The sequence below is a fragment of the Oculina patagonica genome, chromosome 7 (assembly GCF_052425735.1).
Source record: "Oculina patagonica isolate OP01 chromosome 7, crgOcupat, whole genome shotgun sequence".
Taxonomy (NCBI): Eukaryota; Metazoa; Cnidaria; class Anthozoa; order Scleractinia; family Oculinidae; genus Oculina; species Oculina patagonica.
Window position 1 is genome coordinate 6,927,951 of NC_135764.1, and position 20,045 is coordinate 6,947,995.

The window sequence follows — 20,045 nt, forward strand, 5'->3', positions numbered from 1 at the left end:
TGGCCTCTCAGAAACCCTACCCCATTATAGTCATATTTTATGGCCAATTATAGACCCCATCTTAGTCACTTTTGGGTAAATGTAATTTTCACGACCCCAACTTAGTCACTTTCTGCTTTTGCGTCTACCGTATAAATCCTTTTCATTTCATAAACTGAATGAAGAACACTTTACTTTACAACTACACTATAAACATTCTGGTTCATTTGCTTACCATAAAGAATTTTCTTACTCTCAAAATCCTGGACTGTGTGACCCCATCCTAGTCACCCTATAAAAAATGCTTGAAAAGGTGACCCCATTATAGTCAGTCCAGTCATGAAAATGCGACCCCATCCAGCGGCACATCCCCATTAGTCCCATTAGCCCATTTATAGGAAGTGTCCCCCCCCCCCGGGGATAAATAATTTAGCACACTGGTAGCTAAGATAAGCTAATATCTCCAAGAGAAGAAGAACAGTTCTATGTGGCCGTAAACAATGTCATTTGCATGATTATTAGTTCAAGTGTTGTATGCAAACGTTTTTCTCCAACTCTATGCACACACCCACAATCTCACACCCATAATTTATGACTATGTTTCTTTATAGTCTTACCTACAAACCCACTGTCCTCCAAGATCCCATCTATCAGATCCCTTAGCAGTTTTTAGCTCTGCACTGTCAAGTCTGCCTCCAACTCTATCTATTTAAACAAGATGAGTAGCAAAAAGCACTCACTGCAGATTATTCTTTGCCAGGGGCAACTTAAAGATGTAATATGTGTTCCACAAATATCCATACCCCTCCCTGAAAGATGTTTTTAGTTTACCCCCCCCCCCCCAATGGAAATTTCCAGTTTAGTTTCATATGGTTGGTATTTTGGAAATACAGTCGAAGCTCTCTTAACGGACACTCTCGTAAGCGGACAGCTCTACATACGGCCACCTTGCCTGAAACCCCGTTTTAACTCCCATACAAACTCTATATTTTTACATTCTCGTAGGCAGACATTCCCGTAAGCGGCCGCGGACACTTTCACAGGTTATGACTAAGACTTTTTCTTTGTTTTAAAGCTCTCGTAAGTGGACACCCCAAAGAAAATCCTAAAAAAAACCCTCTGTATCTTGTTTTTATCAATCAACTTCACATCGCTGTTTGTCACAATGATTTTACAGTAATTGCAGTACCATATCAGTGTTTGTTTTGTCGTCATCTACGCCCGTCCGGTTAGCTGGGCAAGCTCCCGTCAGCGGCCATCTATCTTCTACACCTCTAGTGGCCGCTTACGAGAACCATTCTCATAAGCGGCCAGCTCCAGTTACGGACACTTTTTTCGCGTCCCGAGGGTGTCCGCTTAGAAGTTCCACTGTATAATGGTCGCTTATAAGGTGGTCCCATGGCCGGTTTGACTGTACTTTCCTTTGATAACTTTTGCTTCAACCTCTCTAACCCTCAAAAATTCCAATCACCTTACTTGGGGTGGGTATGGATATTTCCTGGGAAGGCACAATGAACTTTTCATTTATTTTGGTGATTTTGGAATTTTTCTTTTTGAGGGGGAGGGAGGGGTGGCTGGGCATTTTTTGCTGTTATATTCTGATATGGTATTTTCCCCATAAAGAATCATATTCTCCAAAATGAATTCACGGGAAAAAATGGACTCCGAGGAATTCAATAGTTAAACAGCATGGAAGCAACAAAAGATCAGCTGGTGTGCATGTGATCTTGATCTTTTGATGTTTTAAAATATTAAAAGGTCACGCGCCGAATGGATATTTTTATAGCTCCACATAAAATATCAAGTTATTGACTTGTAGTTATTACTTCTGGCTTACCTTTAGCTTCGAGAACGACAAGTTTTGTTTGAGGCCGTTTCTTTAGCAATTCGTACGCGGCTGAAAGACCTGAAATTCCCGCTCCGACGATAATAACATCAACAATCTCCAGTGAAGCTGCCATTTGTAATTTCAGAGGAATCTTTCGTCCGTTTGTCAGAGATTATCCATGGAACACTCTTGAGGAGCGAAGGCTGGATTTTGAAATCGACTGAAATTAAGAAACCATCAGCAACTTACGCAAAAACGCTGGGGAAACACCACATATCATCAATCTGCTCGCTCACTTGTGCATCGCAGCCCGCAACGCTAGAAAATTTTAATGGACGTGAGAAGTCTGGAACTGATATAGGTTTTGATCAGGGAGGAGAGGGGAGGGAAAACAATGTTCTTATTAGCGGAGTGATTTTACAATACCGGGCCACTTATTTACATATCTCTGAACGCTTTAGAACGAAGCAAAGTAGAAACAAAAGGAACCATTCAAATTCAATGAGATGCAAATTAGTGGCCCGGTATTCTACAGACTTTATCCTTCTCTTACCTCATACATTAATTCTGAGAGCTTTTCTTTTATAAAGGATAGGGGTAAGTTTATATTTTAAATTTCGTGATTCTTTGTGTGGGGGGAGGGGGGCGGCGCTTATTTGAGGACGTAATCTTGGTTACAGAGTAATCGGAAAGATTTCCGCACAGCCCCCTACATTAATTATGTATGCAACTATTTCATACTATCACTATACATAAACAGCAATCATGAAAAGAACGAATCAGTCAGAATATTGTATGCATAATTAATGTGGGGGCTGTGCGGAAATCTTGCCGAGTAATCACTCTCTCTTTCTTTCTCGCCCTCGTAACGTTCACTCGTCTTCATTCTTTATTTTCATGGATCAAAAAGTCGATTAATGACAAAAAGATATATTTATTGATCGTATGTTTGGTATATGAACAAAGCTCAAATGTACAAACCTACATTCAGGTTAGATTTTTGTTTGCAGCAACTTAATATATTGGAGTAAACAACCGAAGTATACAAAAATTATACCTGTCAGAGCCACTTTTGAATTACTGTCAAAAAATAAATGTTATGAGTTTTCTTCGGGTTTGCCTTCTGTAACTGGTTTCAAAATCTCGTGTGACTCGTGCCTTGGTATAACCGTGTCATTTTCTTGACCAATAAGAATTAGATACAGATCCATGATATCGTAAATTTTCCACCGTTTGCAAGGATGAAGGTTTATGATTGAACCGTTGCGCTATTTTCGTGCGTAAAGGCCTTGCGGATGGTCAGATGTGATAAGATTATATTATTGGCTTTGACTTTCGAACACGGCCCTGACAGTTAAGCCTGCGAATATAGCCGTCTCTCATCGCTCCGGGCAGGGAGCGCCGACTGTGAGAGGCGGCTGCGTTCACAGGCTATTTGCAGCTCTTGTTAACTTTAAAGTAGCTCTTTCAGTTCTTGATTCATTCAATCGGCAAAGGACTTGTTCAAAAAGTAGCTGGCTCTGTCTGCCTTTACTAACAACATGGACACATTTTCTTCTTGATAATTCCCAATCCAACCTGAGAAAAACAAAACGGAACGGAAGAGAGTTAAATGTTAGTGGTCTATACACAGGAAGTTCTAAATCTCTTGCTCATACAATAACTTGAGCTTATAACCTATGAAAGAAGAAAACGCTAAAAATTAATGGGGTGTAATGGGCATGAATTCCTAGGGATTCCAAACACCCCAACGAGACGGAGTGGAACTCCATCTAAGTTTATTAAGACCCTAATAAATAATGGAACGCTTTTATTCGATTTCCATCCAATAACCCTTAACGTGGTTTCTTCATTTGACCTTGAAATGGTCTCTTATGTTTGATATAACTCAAACATTTTGATCTAAAATTTTGCGTTTTGAACAAGGGTTTGACTGTTTCGCCACATAAGCGAAACGTTCCACAAAGAAGTCACAGTAAAATGTTGTGCAATTGCATGGATCATCCCTGGTGGCCAAATGCCTCCCCACCCCTCTACCCTCACTAAGTCACTATAAAGAAGCCTGGTCGTTCGTAACCAACTAGTGCACTTTGATTCGTGATGTCCTAATTCATAAAGAGCGAAAAAAGAGCAGAATTCGGTGATCTAATTTGCTTCTATTGGCCTACCTTAACTGTGGTACAGATAGATGGCTTGGGAAGACCAGAAGGCAGCTTACGGCGTAAGCAGCAAATAAAAATTGCAAACAGCAAAATTATTAACAAGACGAGACCTGCAATACTGTAAAAAAAAGGACACTAACTCAACAACTAATGAAGATGAAGTATTCAACATGACACGAGCATAGGACAAAGAAAAATTCTAGTCCCTGACGGGAATGGCCCAGCTGACAATGAGTCTCTCGTAGCTCAGTTGTTTAGAGCGCCCAACCGGTATCTGGAAGGCCATGGTTCAGTTCCCGTAGACTCAGAATTCTTTCTTTGTTCCATGCTCGTGCCATGTTGAATACTTCATCTTCATTATTTATTACTGAGCTTAAAATTTACCATCTTTATTATTATTTACAACTCAATAACTGTGGAAAAGATATGTTTAAAGCGGCATTCACACGACAAACTATTGGCTAATCTCGTGTTGGCAAACTCGAGTTGGTGTGTGTGAACGACGTAGCAACGGCAAACAAGTTGGCCAACTGTTGGCAACAAAATAGAACTTGTCTCTATTTTCACCAACAGTTTGCCAACTTGTTTGCCAACTGTTTTTGTGTCGTTCACACGCACCAACTTGAGTTTGCCAACATGAGTTGCCAACTTTAGTTTGTCATGTGAAGGCCGCTTTAGCGAAATCTTTAATCTGAGGTTTTCATTGGATACTCGATTCGAAAAAGATGTATTGTAAAGATGCTTTAATTTTTTAAACAAAATAAGAACATTTGAAGTGTATTTTTCATATCGGGAAGCTATTTTCATTATTGGAGAGGAGCGCGAGAAGAACTGGGTACGAGATTACTAAGTCGACCCCAGTTCTCCCTCAATCAAGCCGTTCTCGTTGAAGAGGTTGCTAAGTAACACAGAGTCATGCCATTTTCCCGATTTTGACATAAATCTGTTTTTAAAAATCGAAAGAATGAGTAATAAATGAGTTAACTAGTTAATTTACTTACGCAATGCCAACAATAGCACCAACACTCAAGCCACTGCCGCCGACATTTGACGCATCAAACCGAACTCCGGCGTCGTCTTTGGCATCAAGCAAACACCTTCCTGGGCATGCGCAAATGCTGTGCAAGGATGTTGACTGTAAAGTTTAAAACAAACAAACATAAGATAAATATTTGAGCGAAATTCTCCAAGAGAAAAGCAATTTTCTGTTCAAACGCGTCTGGGATAGCATGTGTACAGCCGTCCACCTCCCCTCAAAGAAATCGGAAAAATCGGAAAAGGGAATCCCTGTTTTTTTAGGGGAGGGGGACGGCTGTACATAGACTAGTTTGGGAGAAATTCATTAATAATTCGTGCTGTTTTCTGGTATGTTTCTTGTTTCTTTCGCATCGTCACACAATGATCGTTACCGTTACCGTTACCGTTACCGTTATCTCAATCTCGTAGCTCGAGACTTCGTTCTTTACTGCGCAAGCTTGACGAAACGAGCGTCTCTCGAAAGTTCCGTTGCAAGATCGATTTTGATTGGTTTTAAAAACAATAAAAATGGCCGGAAGTAAAACACCAAGAAGTTCGTTGAATCATGCTTTTGAAAGCTAGGCATGCGCAATTCAACCGGAAGTCCGATATTTTCGGGCTTCCAATCAGAATTTTCTAGGAACGCTGTACGCACTAAGTTAGCATAGGAGACAACGTAACCATACCAACTCGACATAACCGTATACTTTGGCCTAAACAAGTAGCAAACGTTTCTGTTACTTGCGCTTTGTAGTGCAGTCACGCAAGCCACGCAAATTGACACCTGTTTTCGAGGCAAACAAAGTCGGGTGGATAAATACTGAACTACATGTTCATTGATACTTACGTAAGACGAAGAATCGGAGTCCATCGGGTCGACCTTTCCAATTTCTTTCTCATTGCACACCAGGGCAATCGACGTTTTACTTGGAACGTAAAAGAAACAAGTTAATTTATTAGTCTTTAGTTCCCTACACGCGTTCTGATCGCTTAAACAACAGGTATTATCACTCCGATGATGGTAGCCTGCAACGCAGACGCATTTTCAGCCGGAAATGCATCTGCGTTCGCAGGTTACAATGATGGAAACTTACTTTTGTAAATGCGAACTTCATTTATAAACTAAAAGGCTCGAGAAATGTTTCGCAAACTGTTTCTTATTTAAGTCAACTCTCGCCTTGCGGACACCCCGCTATTGCAGACACTCGCTATTACGGACAAAATCTAGATCCCGGCGAAAGAGGTTTGACTGGAAATGACTCCCGCTATTACGGACCCTCGCTATAACGGACACTGAACGACGCCCCGAGCGTGTCCGCTATAACAAGAGTTGACTGTAAACGAAACACTCGTGAATGCTTGGAAGAACTGAATATAGTGATAGAAAGAAGACTATTAGCACAGTTTATAGTAGTTACATTTTGTTGTTCCCTGCGACGTCATAAGTCAACAGACATTGTCCGTTCTGCTCATCAAGGACACAGTCTGAGAGTCCCTGTTCTCCAATGTTCACGCGAGAGATTTCAGACGCTGATTTTCGGTTCAATTTACAAACCTGTAGAGAAATCAAAACTTTGAATAAATAAATTGCTAAGCAGTGTTTTCATAATATCTACTTTAACAGCTTTTTAATATTTATTAAAAACTATTTTGAATGGGATTATTTTGTTCATTATACTTTGTCTGCAAATATCAGCAAGTGTGATCTGTCTTGTATTCAATCGTTATCGTCATCGTTGTCGTTATTTTCAACATCGTTATCGTTACCGGCATCGTTACATTCCCCATCGTTATCATTATTGTTATTGTCACCATCACTATTGATACATCATCGTTATTGTCATCGTTATTTCAATCGTTCTCTTCATCGTTCATCGTCACTATCATCGTTATCGTTTATTTCACCATCCTCGTTCCCAGGGCTTTGCCCGTGGTCAAGGGAAAAACCCTGGGAACGACGAGATTGTAATTTCACCTAAAACTGAAAAGGCTCTACCCAAGAAGCGATATTTTTGCAGCTTATGGAAAAATAGGCTGAATTACTCCAGAATTAAATAGGAAAAGAACACCCTTATAGGAAATTCACGTTGCAATAAGTTGAAACAAAACTCGACTTATTTCCAAAGCTTTTGTTGGTCGACTTACCGCAGAATCTTTGCAGGGGCCGCCATCGTCCGTCAATGTGCTGCAAGGATTCCACTGATAATAAGTCTGACCGGCAGAGGAATCTGAAATGTTGAATCTGTTTGATTGGAAAACAAGTGAACATGTTATGTTGGATGTTTTGACACGATTGTTTTAGCAAAAACAGTCTTCAGCAGCCTATGGCTTATCAGTAAAGCTGTCGCTCGCGAAATTAACACTTTGAAACATTGAAGTGCTGGATTTCAAAGAATTAGACTTCGAAAGCAGTAGGTGGGGAGAGCGGGCTTTGGAAATGTTTTGTCCCCTCGCCCATCCGGTTCGCAATATTGTTTTTCTAGCAACTAAATTTAAATTTTAATTTATTGGTGGAAAGATAAGGTTGTATACAAAGACTAGCTGATAAAATACTGGTCGACTGCTAGCCTGCGTAGTTTTTGGGAATTTCAAAGGCGCGAGATTGCAAGAGCGCCACGCGATTGCGCGAAGGAAGAGGGAGAAGGCGCCGCCTTCTCGATTTTTTCCCTCGCGTGGCTGTCTCACGCCTCTCGCATTTCCCAAATGCGCGCCCAAAAAATACACAGGCGCTTGCTACGCAGGCTAGTCGACTTCTGGAATAGCAAGAACAGAGGAGCGAGCCTTCCAATGCGACGGAAGAGAACGCATTCGCAAAGCGAAAAAAGAGCGGGGAAGTGGGGAGAGCGAAAGGGAAAGGGACTCTACTCTCTCCAGTCTTCTCTCTTCTCTCCCTTAACTATGATAACTTAAACCTAACGGAACAAAGGCTATTCACCACGGAAACAAAAAGACACCCTAAAAACTCTTGTCGACCGACCACGTGTATTCTTTGTTCTCGACAAAGCCAACCTGGACTGTTTACCATACTAACCTTATCCACAAGTAAAATAAATAAACAAATAAATAAAATTTTAGAAGATATCTCCTGCCGTATAAACCATAGCCTGCAACGCAAACGAACCCGAAGAAAGTCTGCGTAGGCGAGGCTATAACAAACCAAACATGAATCACGCCTTCCACACTATAAATAAAGCATTTGTGTAAAAAATATGTAATATTTAAATCGATCCTGAGCAGCCAAACCGGCCAGGCTGGGAGCGATAAGAGGCGGCTCTTTTCGTTCCCGATCAACATTATAAGATTTTTGAGGTATTTTATGCTATTAAAGGAATACTTTACCAAAAGACAGAAAATTTTACGTACTACTAAGATCGCGTCAATTTTTTATCGATTGGTCGATATTTCGGAATATTTTAGTACACCGTAATCGATTGTACCCTTGTGTATTTCTTCAAGCCAATAGTCCTTCCCATTACTCTGAATCTGTGCACGCGGACACCGCCTTTCGGGGCATTTTACCCCTGCTGCGAGTTTCCGTAGGTTTATCATTAACACCGTAAACAAGTCAAAGTTCAGGCTGTGTACCACTTGCCTGGTAAGATCGCATGTGCTTTTGCTTTAAACTTCTGTTGATTCACAATAAATGAATTTAAATGAACGTTTGCGCGCACCCCTTTCGTAGCTTTGCATTATAAAATGCGCGCAGCGATGCTACTAGAACATTTCAGAAGCACATTTCGGCGAAGAATATCAATCACATGCTCAAAAATTTGAAATAAAGCGACTCTCCTGGCAATATTACGGATGAATATTCTTTCTCGAAATTAATTGTACAATCCTTTAAACGAAACAAAACCAGCAGCTAAGCTATAGCAAGGTTTCCCTTCTCAGCGAACCTCGTTTGCGGGGATTTAAAAATTCTTGGCTTACCTCGCCCCATTTGGATTCTGTCCGGCAAGGCTCCATATATTTATCTCGCCTTCATCGGTCGAGCAGCGACAAGCATCTATCTTCTCGCATTTCTTTATTCCGTGTACAGGAGCTAAAGTCAATAAAACTAGAGCGAAGGCGGACATGAGCAGCTTCATTTCGAGGAGTGTACAGCGAATGAGTGAATCAAATAAACCCTGGTAAAATGTGGTAATACTACACCATGCGGCCAACACCCGCGCGCCGCTCAGCTCACGTACAAAGCATTATGCAGATTTCAGGGTGCGATGACATACGAACACACGAAGCCGATATCATGTTTTGTTTACATCTATGGGATAACTTGCAATCCTAGGATATTTTCACAAGAATTGTGTTCATAAACAAACTACAAAAGGAGTCGATATTTCTTCCTAAAACTTCAGAAATAGAAAAGCAAAGAAAATGCACATCACCTTCGCATGTCGATCATGGCTCGTCACGCAATACACCAAAGAAAAATTTGCGTGACCGGCTAATGTTTAACATTGAGCGGAGAATATTTTCCTTTTGTTTTTCTTGTAGGAAAACATATAATACGGTTGATATTGGTTAGCTAAGATCTATTTCACCGCCTTTCCATGTAACCAATCATTATCATGGCTGCTTGCAATCAAGCTCAATCTGATCGCAAAATTTGGCGGTGGCTCGCATGCTGAAATATAAAATATTTGCACGTGGTTTTCACGTTTGTATTATAATTTTGAGTTGACAATACCCAGGGTAGGTGTAACTAGGCCTTTCTTGATTACGCTAGCATTTTTTTCGGCATTTTTTGGGAAAACGAGCATTTTTTCGTTTTTTCTTGAAAAAGAATTGCTAGCATTTTCTGTCTTTTTTCATGACTGTGATCCAGATTTCAGCACTCAGAACTTAGAAAGATAAATAATCTTAAAGTTTTACAATTTTGATTAATTAATTTAATTGTTTTCTGTCTGTTTCGACTGTTTGTGCGTTGTGTTACTTGTGTGTGTGTGTTTTTTATTTTTATTTTTTTAAATTTAAATAATTATTTTTTATTTTATTTTTATTTTATAAACAAACAATTATTAAGTATCACCTGTTGTTGATATGAGCTTATAATGGTAGAGTTTGTACGTTTTGTTTGAAATAAAACAAAGCATTCTTTGGAATTCAAGTGGCATTTTTTAAAGAAAAAAAGGCAGGCATTATTTTAGCATTTTTTTGGCTTTATGCGAGAATTTCTAGTAGCATTAAATGCCAGTTTTACTAGCATAATCGAGAAAGGCCTAGGTGTAACTCGATCCATGAAAACGAATTTCTATCCTCTTTGGGCTCGTCACACAATCTGTATCTCTGGCCGGTAGGGGACTAGATGACCGGAGGGTACCACAATCGTGAATTTACATTTTCACGGTTTTTTTGTTTGTTTGTTCTTTTTTGATATCATCTCCGGAAAATGATGGGTGCACTGTTAGAAACGTTGGCTTATTAGAGACGGAGGGATTTTTTTAAATGTTTTAGTGCTATTTAATTTGGTAACACATTTTCACAAAATAAAAAAATTCAAAGAAGATACCAACAATAATAAGTAATGTGGTGGTTGAACTGAATATTCGTTATTCTTGTGCCCTCTTCAGCGGCGACTGTTTTCTTGTTCATAAATTTTGATTACCATCTAGAGTAGGGGGGGAGCGTAATAGAGACGGGGGGGGCTAATTAAACAAATGAACCTCCAGAGAGGGGCGTATTCAAGAGAGGAGGGCTTAAAAGGGATCTTGGGCTTTTACGGGACCACGTTCTTGGGTACATTGGAAATCAATACTCCGGACCTCCTACCCAGCCCCCTCTTAAACGGCTTCCAGAAATTGGCGTATATAGACGAAAGAAATAATGCATTTTGAGAATATAATAATTCCCTTCCCAGTCGACCCTGATTGTTGCATTTGAAATCGATACAAATCCTCAAGCAACATTTGCTCACGACAACGCGTCACGCGTCACGCGACCATGGACAAAGTAATTTATACTTGCGTGACGGGAAAACGACAACCTGCGATCAAAAGAACGCCCGATCGCATGTCAGGGATATGATTAGGCGATTTACTCCCTCAAAATGAAGCTATTTCTCCTCCCTCTTGTAATTGTTTTGGCTTGGCCTCTTGTAAAAGGGATAAAAAAATGTGTCAAGATTGACGAATGCCGCTGTTCAACCGATGAAGGAGAAATCAATCTGTGGAGCCTTGCGGGCGAGGACGACCAGCCCAGGTGAGGATATTAGGAGTGTATCTGTAAACAAATAGAAAGGATATTGCGGTTTGACTTTTAATGGCAAGCCTGACCTATATAACACGTTTCTTAGGGGGTTTATCTTGTCAAGTAACCCTACAAAAGACAAATATTGATGAAGAGAAACGCTTGATCGCCCAGTCGGTCCGGTTGATTACACCACTTGGCTAACATCTGACACTATGCCGTAGAGACCGGAGAGGGCAGAGGATTTCGGTTGATCACTGACCCGGGGGGGGGGCACTTCCTATAAATGGGCTAATGGGGATGTGCCGCTGGATGGGGTCGCATTTTCACGACTGGACTGACTATAATGGGGTCGCCATTTCAAGCATTTTTTATAGGGTGACTAGAATGGGGTCACACTTTTCCGGGATTTTGAGAGTACGAAAATCTGGCAAGTTGTGATTTATGAACGGAAATATTCGCCGAAAAAAATGTTACCGTATTTATTGCTGTTGTTCAATATTTGACAAACGGCTCCCAGAAAGTGACTAAGTTGGGGTCGTAAAAATTAAATTTACCCAAAAGTGACTAAGATGGGATCTATAATTGGCCATAGAATATGACTATAATGGGGTAGGGGTTCTGAGAGGCCGCGGCACATACCCAACAAAAATTTACCCAAGTACCCCCCCCCCCCCCGGATCACTGATCACTGATTTTGCCTATAAAGTCGCTCACAGGGAATAACTTTACATTTTCATTAATAGGAAGCTCATCTAATAAAAAGATTTATGCCTGTTTCCCCGAGCCTAAACAGCCGTGAAAAAGCATCCATAAGGCATTTAGACCCCGGGATTTAGACGCCGTTTGAATGTCTAGTAACTTGGTGGGGTCAGGGTTATACTTAATTAACACTGTTTCGCACGATTCAGAATTTGCATATTCGACTAATCATCGATATGGATAGCTCCTAGATTCACTGAAAACCTTATTTACTTTATAACATACTTGGAATTTGTATGTATGCGAATACAATGTTTCCAATTCACTTTAATATATTCTGAATTAATTTTACGGTAATTTCTTTTGTCTACTCTACTTTGGGTTGTTGTTGTAGCGAAAACGAAGACGCCGGAAAGCGAAGACCTAAGACCTACCACCCGAAAACGAAGACCCGAAAACGAAGACCCGAAAATGAAGACCCGAAAACAAAGACTTGAAAACGAAGACCCCCTTATTTTATTAATTTTTGCCCTTTGTTTATTTTTGTTATCTATGATCACAGTATTAATAATTACCGGCATATTAATTCCTTCGTCTTTGAGTGGTATTTATTACAAGTTTTACCTATAATTTTTTTTTCTATAATTTCAATGAATTTAACAAACATGATAGCGGAAGAATGGATTAGCGTACTCAGTCAATGCTTTATACTTTATCCCATATCCCGAGCTTTCATGTAGACCAGCAGATTTGTTTGCGATGCGATGTACTCCACGCGGGTTACATTATTGACATGTTTGTTGCAAATTCAATAAGTCACGCAAGTCACGCGAAGAACCCTTGTATGCGCGGGTTATTCTAAGGGTGCTTTTCTTTGGGAAAATCCGAATCTGGATTCTTTTATCCGAAAAACAGTACAGTTTTTTAGCAAAAAGTAACGATAAGAAACTGTGTGTCTTATGCTGAAATGATTTTGACTAGGATACTTCCAGCGGAAAAAAAATACGTACGTACTGTACATATAAAAAAAATCCGTTTTCGGATTCTTCGTTTCTTTGGTAGCGAAGTATCTGTGTGATCTGAGATTAAATATACAATCTTGGATTCTCCCAAAGAAACGCACTCTTACTACTAACCGTGTTTCTTGGGTGAGCAAACGAGCGGGACACAAAACAAATCCTTTGTTCTTATGCTGCGCAAAACGGGAAACATTTGTCACGACTTGTTGCGGACACAAAATGTTTCTGATAAGTATCAGAAACATTTATTGTGTCTCGGACACAAATTTTGTGCACGAATTTTTGTGTCGGCAGCAATGTGTCCTGTGGTATGACGTCTCTTAAGCTGCCACCTCCTAAAAGCGACCACAAACAATTGGGTTGTCGCTTGCTAGAAGGTCGACTGTATAACCACAGCCTTTTCAGTGTTAATTTTCTGCTTTAACAGGTTTACTGACATTCCAGAGACACATGGCCCCAACGTTACAGGTCAAACCAAGGACTCTTACCAGTGGAACCCCTGTAATTCGTGGACTGCTAAACTCCCTCCTAACGAAACCACAGAGAATGGTTGCAAAGACGTTGCGGTGAGTTGATTGAACCTGCAGGTTCATGGTCAGTTCGGTTGCGTAGTAACTTGATAGTTCCTCGTCGTTTGCTCACTCCATTTTTAATACAAGTAATATAACCTCAGCGCTGTTTGGTACAATGAGACAATACTCCTAGATACATTGATTTGTTTCTGTATTTCTTATACAGTAGAATCCAAATTTCCTCTAGTGGAAAAAAATATTCCTTCGAGAAATCGGGGGGGGGGGGGGGATTATAGAGGGAATTATTATCCAAAGGAAACGAAAATTGGATCGAGAAATCGGGAGTCTCTAGAAACCGAGGGTTCGAGAAATCTGGATTCTACTGTATTTCTGTCAGCTGTCTTCTTGACAATGCCTTGATATCATGGAGTAAAACACGGTACGTCGATCACTTTTTAACAAGATACTCAGGCGTAATCCCGTCTCGTGCTCTACACTCTTCTGTCGCACTTCACGCTCGCGCTCTAGGGCGCCGTCTGCACGTATTGTGGACCGTGACGCTTCCCGCGATTTGAGTTCCGCACTATTTTTTTTGGAGGGGCGGGAGGAGGGGAAGGGGGCATTATCGTTGCAATAATCAAATTCGTCGACAAAACGTATCGCAAACCAAGGTTTCGCTTCTTTTGCCATTAAATTTCACAAAAGAGTCATGGAAAATTGCACCCGGCACGTGTCATTGGTTATGTTATGTGATTTGCGCATGCTATTCCTAAGTTCTCCTGGGATGGCTTACAGAATAAAATTCTCTCACAGGTATGCAAGATCCAAAAGATAACTGGGTTTGGGACTTTCCACGTGAACATCGGGGAACAGAAAATGGTGGACTGTGTCCTTGAGGATGGACGATGCTTGCTGAAATACGGCGTAGAGGCTAACAAACAAATGTAATTACTTATCTTTATGTCATTTATCAGATGATTATCAATGTGATATATATCATGAAGCGTTGGGTTTTCACGTAGCCCAATTTTTTGCTTAGTGGTTTAAAAGAAAGAAAGACTGCTCGAAGTCATCCACTTTTTGAGCAGTATCAGTAGTCCCTCTGCTGTGAAAACAGTAAGGTGGTTTAGGGGGATGGAGAGGGGAGAAAAACAATTCTGGTCCACTGTAAACTTAAGTTAAAGATTCCCTTCTCGCCATCCTTTTGTGCCATTTGTCGGAACAGCTTTCTTGGACATCTTTATATCAAGGAACGGGTGGATGAGTCGGTGCTTTATTTATAACCATTTTTTCGATGATCGTGATCCAAATATGTTCGAACTGAAGTATTTTCACAACTAAAGTGCTGTTTTCAAATGAGTTTCAAAAGTAATACGGACAATAACCTGCGATCAGGCGTTTTTTCTCCCTTGCAAAGACGAAAGAGGGAGGAATAAGGGCATGATTTCAGGTTATACGGACAGTTGCTCCGGTTTTGCTTTACTAAGATCTATGACTGACTTACAAAACACGCGCCACCTATTTAACCTGTCAGATGCACTCAGAATTGAAACCAGTCATCACGTACGTTTTCCCGCGCTTGGTGCTGATTGCGTGCATTTGCTTCGAGTTGTGATTGGCCCACTGAGTTGCTTTCGTTCGTTCTGATTCGCTCTTGTAATCGCTTGGTTTTGGTTTTACGTCGACACAAGTGCTCTGATCTGGTGCTGTACGTTTAGCTCACTCTTAGTATATTCATGTTAATCGCTATACCAAAGAAAAATCTTATCTCACTATTAATCAACTTTTGCTTTTTCCTTTTTTTGGCAATGACAGAAAAACCTCCGTTGCACTTGTATGTGACGAAACGAAAGAAGGTCGAGTGGAAGCTATGAGCAACTTTGCCTCAAAAATATACGTAAGTACATAATGCCGTGTCAGATCATAATGGCGATGATCACATCCTCCACAAATTTCCCTTGACAGAGGTTGGTTTCAACCAGGGTCTACTAAACTGCGTTCATAGAGCAAGCTCGTTCCCAGGGCTTTTCCCTTGATAATTTGGAACGGGCGGTAATTTCTCGCCCGTTCCAAATTACCAAGGGAAAAGCCCTGGGAACGAGGTTGTTTATAGTTTGCCTGTTAAGGGTCATCTTAAACAATTATCGTGTCATTTTCATACTTGCATCTGTTACTTCCATTGTTGCTCTTAACAAGTCGGGTTCTGGATTGAGGTTGCTGCTTTCGCAGGGTCGTTACTATCAGAAAGTCGTTGCGTTCGGGATGTGCTAAAAATCGTACAACCATCACAAATTTCGGAGGGACACTACTACTTTCAGAGGGAGGGGGGTCGTTACTTTTGAGGGGGGTGGGGGTCGCTATTTTCGGGGGTGGGTTCGCTACTTTCGAGGGGGTAGTGCTCGCTACTTTCGGGGGGACCGTTACTTTCGAAATTTTATTTGTGTTGCAGAAAACGACACTGCACGCCAAGTGCGCATGCCCTGGAAAGTGTAGCGGCTTGAGTACTGGTGCGATCGTAGGCATTGTGTAAGTAGGAATCAACCTTGTTGCCAGGGATTTTTCCAGTCGACAAGGGAAAAGCGCGGTAGTGAAGTCGAGTATGCATGCAAATCTGGTCAAGCAGAAGAGGATGCTTTCTTAAGGCTTGTCGAAATATAATAATGATGGTTCACTTCTATGTAATGTTTAATAAATGAGCAGCAGTGTTTTATCATGTTTAAAACACGAGGCGCAGCCGAGTGTTTTAGACTTGATAAAACACGAATTGCGAATTTATTGAACGGCTTCAAAATCTTCTGATGTAGACCAACTCATTCTTGCACTAATATTTAGATTTGGGGTTATTTTGGCCTAGAAAATTGGACGCAAAGTTGAGCCTTGTCTTTATCAGATATAAACATTAATTTCTTTTGTATTTTCTTTATCAATTATTAATGAGTTTTTGAAGACTGATTTAATATTTTTTTTATGATTTTACCAAAGATGTCAAGTTGGTGTTATAAACCTGGCATAATGTAAAATAGGCTTTATAATTCACTACAAAATCCAAAGAACCGAAGTTTCTAAAAAATGTTGATAATTTACAGAGAGCAAACTTGCAAACAGAATTGCAAAATGATATGCTTCCTTTTAATGTTTCTTTCTACCTGTAACTAGCAGCAAAGCAAAAAACAAATCCACAAACAACAACATGGCCGATCGGTAACGGCCCGTCACGTGATCCATAAGGCGGGAACACTACTATATTTCATGTTAGCGAACTCGTTACAGTTGTAAGGACAACAGCGTAAACGCGAGGCTGAACCTAAAAGCATGTAAAAGCAACAATACTCAATACGTTGGATAACAACATAAGACACTGTGGACATTATAGCTTAGCATTCCTCTCATAATAAGATTTTTACTTTTCCCGCAGTGTTGGATCTGTCGCTGCTTTTCTGTTCTTGGCATTCGCTGTTTTTATTTGTTGTTTGCGTGGCCGGCTTCCAAGTGGAGTTCCCAAACCATCCATGTGTACAACGATTAAGGTGAGAAAGTAAAATATCTGTGAGTAACAGCGGAAAATTACACTCTCTTTCATAGTCGTAATCTAGCTCGTCACGCGATAAGTTAAAGTGTTGCGTGACGATCCACTTCAAGGCGGCAAAGGACGCGGGGAGAAATGATAATGTTGACCTTTAAGTCTTGAAAATGAAAAACGATAGGATGAATACCTACTATAACCCCATCGAGATCCAAAAAGAAAGATCCAATCATCTAATTGCATAACTGAACAAAAAGACGTCTAAGAACTAATGCAGAGGTGAACAGTCGTTGTTCTCGAGCTGAAGGTTCATAGTTAGGGCAGTTCTAAAGATGGGACCTTTGGGCATTTTTTTTCATCTTTCAAGCAATTTGTTTTCTTTTCGAGCAAAGTTCAAGCACCGTTTTGCAATTTTGAGCGACTTTTTGCAATTTCAAAACCGAAGATTTACGAAGATTTGAATTGTTGTTCGAAGACCATGGAGAAAGCTACCGAACAGTTTTTCGAACTTCTCCGAAGATTAACGAAATTTACCAGATTTCCAAACAACAAAACTTTATTTAGCAAAAAATATAGAGAGTTCAGAAGATGTTTTAACTTTCGAATCATTCAGTATTAAAAGCTCGTCAGCAAACATGACGTCATCGGTATCTTCACGATTAATGAAAGTCAAATTTTAGCCTTACAATTATATTTAAATATTTTCTGTTCGGTTAATTGCATGAAAATGTTTAGAAATCTTTCCTTCAAAGGGAAATTAACATATATCTGGAGATTTTTCTTCTTTAAATGCAACGTTTTGGATCTTTTGTAGCAACTTTTAAAGAAATTTTGAGCATTTTTTTGGGAAATTTTGGACATTTTGGGGACAGCCCTAGCCTTATTTTTATCCTTTTTTCGTTATAAACGATCTCTCTCAGCCAGCTTTTTGCAATTGAAGAGTTGTAGGATAGCCTAGAAGGCCCCCGAGTTTGTGTATCAGTGCTACCGGTAGATGAGTCTTGATCTCATCACGAGAGGGTTGTTGCGAAATATATAATGCTAAAGTACGTTACAAATTGCTTTCTATTTCATCTTGAACTCGTTTCAGCCTGAATTTTTGTTATCGTTTCTTTTCAAAATACGAGCGAGTTGAAAAATTTGTAGGCCCGGGCCTACGGGCCTATAGGCTGGCTACGCCCCTGTACTGAAGCCGACCCTATTCCACTAACAACACTGAATTTGTTACCTCTCGCAGGTTGGATTTGGAATGATCATCGCTACATGTTGTCCTTGTTGTAAGAGATTGCAATATTCGACAATTGCTGGATCCTCCGCCGGATCACCCACCGGAACAGAGCCGATTAACACAAAATTTTAACTTATCTTTAACCTTTATAGAAAACTTAAGTTGAAAAATTAAAGAAAATGCATGGCCGTGGTTAATATTACGAAGAAACATCTACCTTTTTTCTTACTAAGTTAGTGTCGTTTGATCTTAGCTTAAAACGTAGCCTGCGCGCACCGGTCTCCCATTTCATTTGTTGCGCGTGGGCCCTTTTTTCCGCGAGTAAATTAGACTGTTCACAATCTCCTATTTTTTCGTGAAGTCGTAGAGATCGATCGTTGAGTGGGACGGGCGGCCATCTTGGTTCATGCATAAACGCGAGCGAAAAATGGGGAGAGTGCAAAAACCCCGTTCTACCCACAGGGTTTTTGCACTCTTCCCACGAAAAAATAGGGGGCTGTTAAACAGTTTACGAAAAAAATAAAAAGGGGATGGCTGCACGCAGGCTTCTTAGAACGTTATACATATAAAGGAGACACAAAACTGACTTAGCAAATAGTTGCTTTAATTTTTCTCGATGGTTGCGCGACTCTGTGCTTTTTATATTGTCGATTTAAACAAACAAGCAAACGGTAGTTCACGAGCAATCGATAACCTTTTAAATATACTAGCAAGAATGGAAATGTTTGGAAATAGCGATGCTCTTAGTTCCTTCCTCGCTTTAGTAAGGAACAGTAAAACCAGGCAAAATTCTTTGCATTATTGCGACGTGCAGAGTGTTACTACAATGTTAGTCACCAAACTATTAGCCACTCAGCCGAAGTTTATAAACCGGGCAGGATACTATTACAAACAAATGAAGTTTATAGAATGTTGATATATAGTTCCTTATATAACTGCAGACAGTACTGTTTCGGCCTTCTGGGCCTCATCAGTGCAGTGCTGATGCTAGGATGGAGGTTAAGCTGTATAGCTACCCCAAATGATCCCACACTTGTGGTATCATCTAAGCCATGCCAGAGTGCTCAAACTAGAAAAACTAGTGAGCATGCGTCTTATATATATATTTTTACCTGGTCATTCTCTGCCTAAATGTGATAAACTTCTTTTTCCCAGCTGCGAGAAGTTGGGAGTGCTCAGTTAGCACTTACTGCCGAAAGATTGATTCTTTATTAAAGATTTTTTTTAATTTGCTGGTTTATCTGTTTTCTTTTTCAATTTGTTGCTTATCACAATTTGTTGGCTAAGGTTAAGTGGCGGGGAGGTAAATTCCCTTATAGGCGGTGCCATTTACAAAAGGTCTACTCGACAGATGACCAGTCAGACTTCGAGAGTAACTTTTTTATCTCCTCTACGATTTCCAATAATATTCATTTCAGCTAAATGTTAAATAAGAAGAACAGAGATGACACTTTTATAATAGTAACACTTAATTTAATTCTGATCATTTCATCTAATCTATTTTACAACTCTTATATATATATTAGTTTTACGAGATACCTTTCCAAGGTGGCTTAATTACAAAAACTGTGTACACAGAAATCAATTGTCAGATAAATGGCATTTACATTTCATATTGCAATATTCAAAATATCTGACTGACTACAAAGACACGCGTAGTTCAAAGTACAAAGATATACTCTTAGATCACAAAACCGACACAATACAGCCGACCAAACAAAGCTTCGGTAGTTTTTATCGGAAGTGTAGTTTGTCCGAAGCTATTGTACGATAGTACCCCGAGCTGTAAGGTGGATTTTCCATTGCCTAGTTCCTGTACGGCTTTTTCCCCAGGCCTTCACGGTATTACTGACGTCACTACTCGTTTCGGTGACGTATCCGGGACGAAT

General features: G+C 40.2%; 3 protein-coding genes across 4 annotated transcripts in view; 1 reads left to right on the top strand and 2 right to left on the bottom strand.

Annotated features, from left to right (window-relative positions):
• Positions 1 to 2,191, bottom strand: part of LOC144661404 (putative flavin-containing monoamine oxidase A) — a 137,270-nt gene extending 135,079 nt beyond the window's left edge. For both annotated transcript variants that reach the window (XR_013572268.1, XM_078522150.1), the window contains exons 1-2: positions 1,817 to 2,191; positions 597 to 684 (exon numbers count right to left, since the gene is read on the bottom strand). Coding sequence is in view for 1 of the 2 variants with exons in the window: in XM_078522150.1 (XP_078378276.1) it covers positions 597 to 684; positions 1,817 to 1,940 (212 nt within the window). In the remaining variant the exon portion in view is untranslated. The remainder of the gene's footprint in view (positions 1 to 596; positions 685 to 1,816) is intronic.
• Positions 2,192 to 2,704: 513 nt separating this feature from the next.
• Positions 2,705 to 9,520, bottom strand: LOC144659868 (uncharacterized). Its single transcript, XM_078520390.1, has 7 exons — positions 8,917 to 9,520; positions 7,132 to 7,228; positions 6,405 to 6,541; positions 5,834 to 5,912; positions 4,971 to 5,104; positions 3,976 to 4,087; positions 2,705 to 3,385 (listed from the first exon to the last, which is right to left on the bottom strand). The coding sequence occupies exons 1-7, from the start codon at positions 9,072 to 9,074 to the stop codon at positions 3,341 to 3,343; spliced, it is 762 nt and encodes a 253-aa protein (XP_078376516.1). The 5' UTR covers positions 9,075 to 9,520; the 3' UTR covers positions 2,705 to 3,340.
• A 1,380-nt stretch (positions 9,521 to 10,900) lies between these two features.
• LOC144661425 (uncharacterized) lies at positions 10,901 to 19,033 on the top strand. Its single transcript, XM_078522185.1, has 7 exons — positions 10,901 to 11,184; positions 13,321 to 13,459; positions 14,219 to 14,349; positions 15,221 to 15,302; positions 15,855 to 15,931; positions 16,821 to 16,932; positions 18,166 to 19,033. The coding sequence occupies exons 1-7, from the start codon at positions 11,033 to 11,035 to the stop codon at positions 18,286 to 18,288; spliced, it is 816 nt and encodes a 271-aa protein (XP_078378311.1). The 5' UTR covers positions 10,901 to 11,032; the 3' UTR covers positions 18,289 to 19,033.
• Positions 19,034 to 20,045: the final 1,012 nt, after the last annotated feature.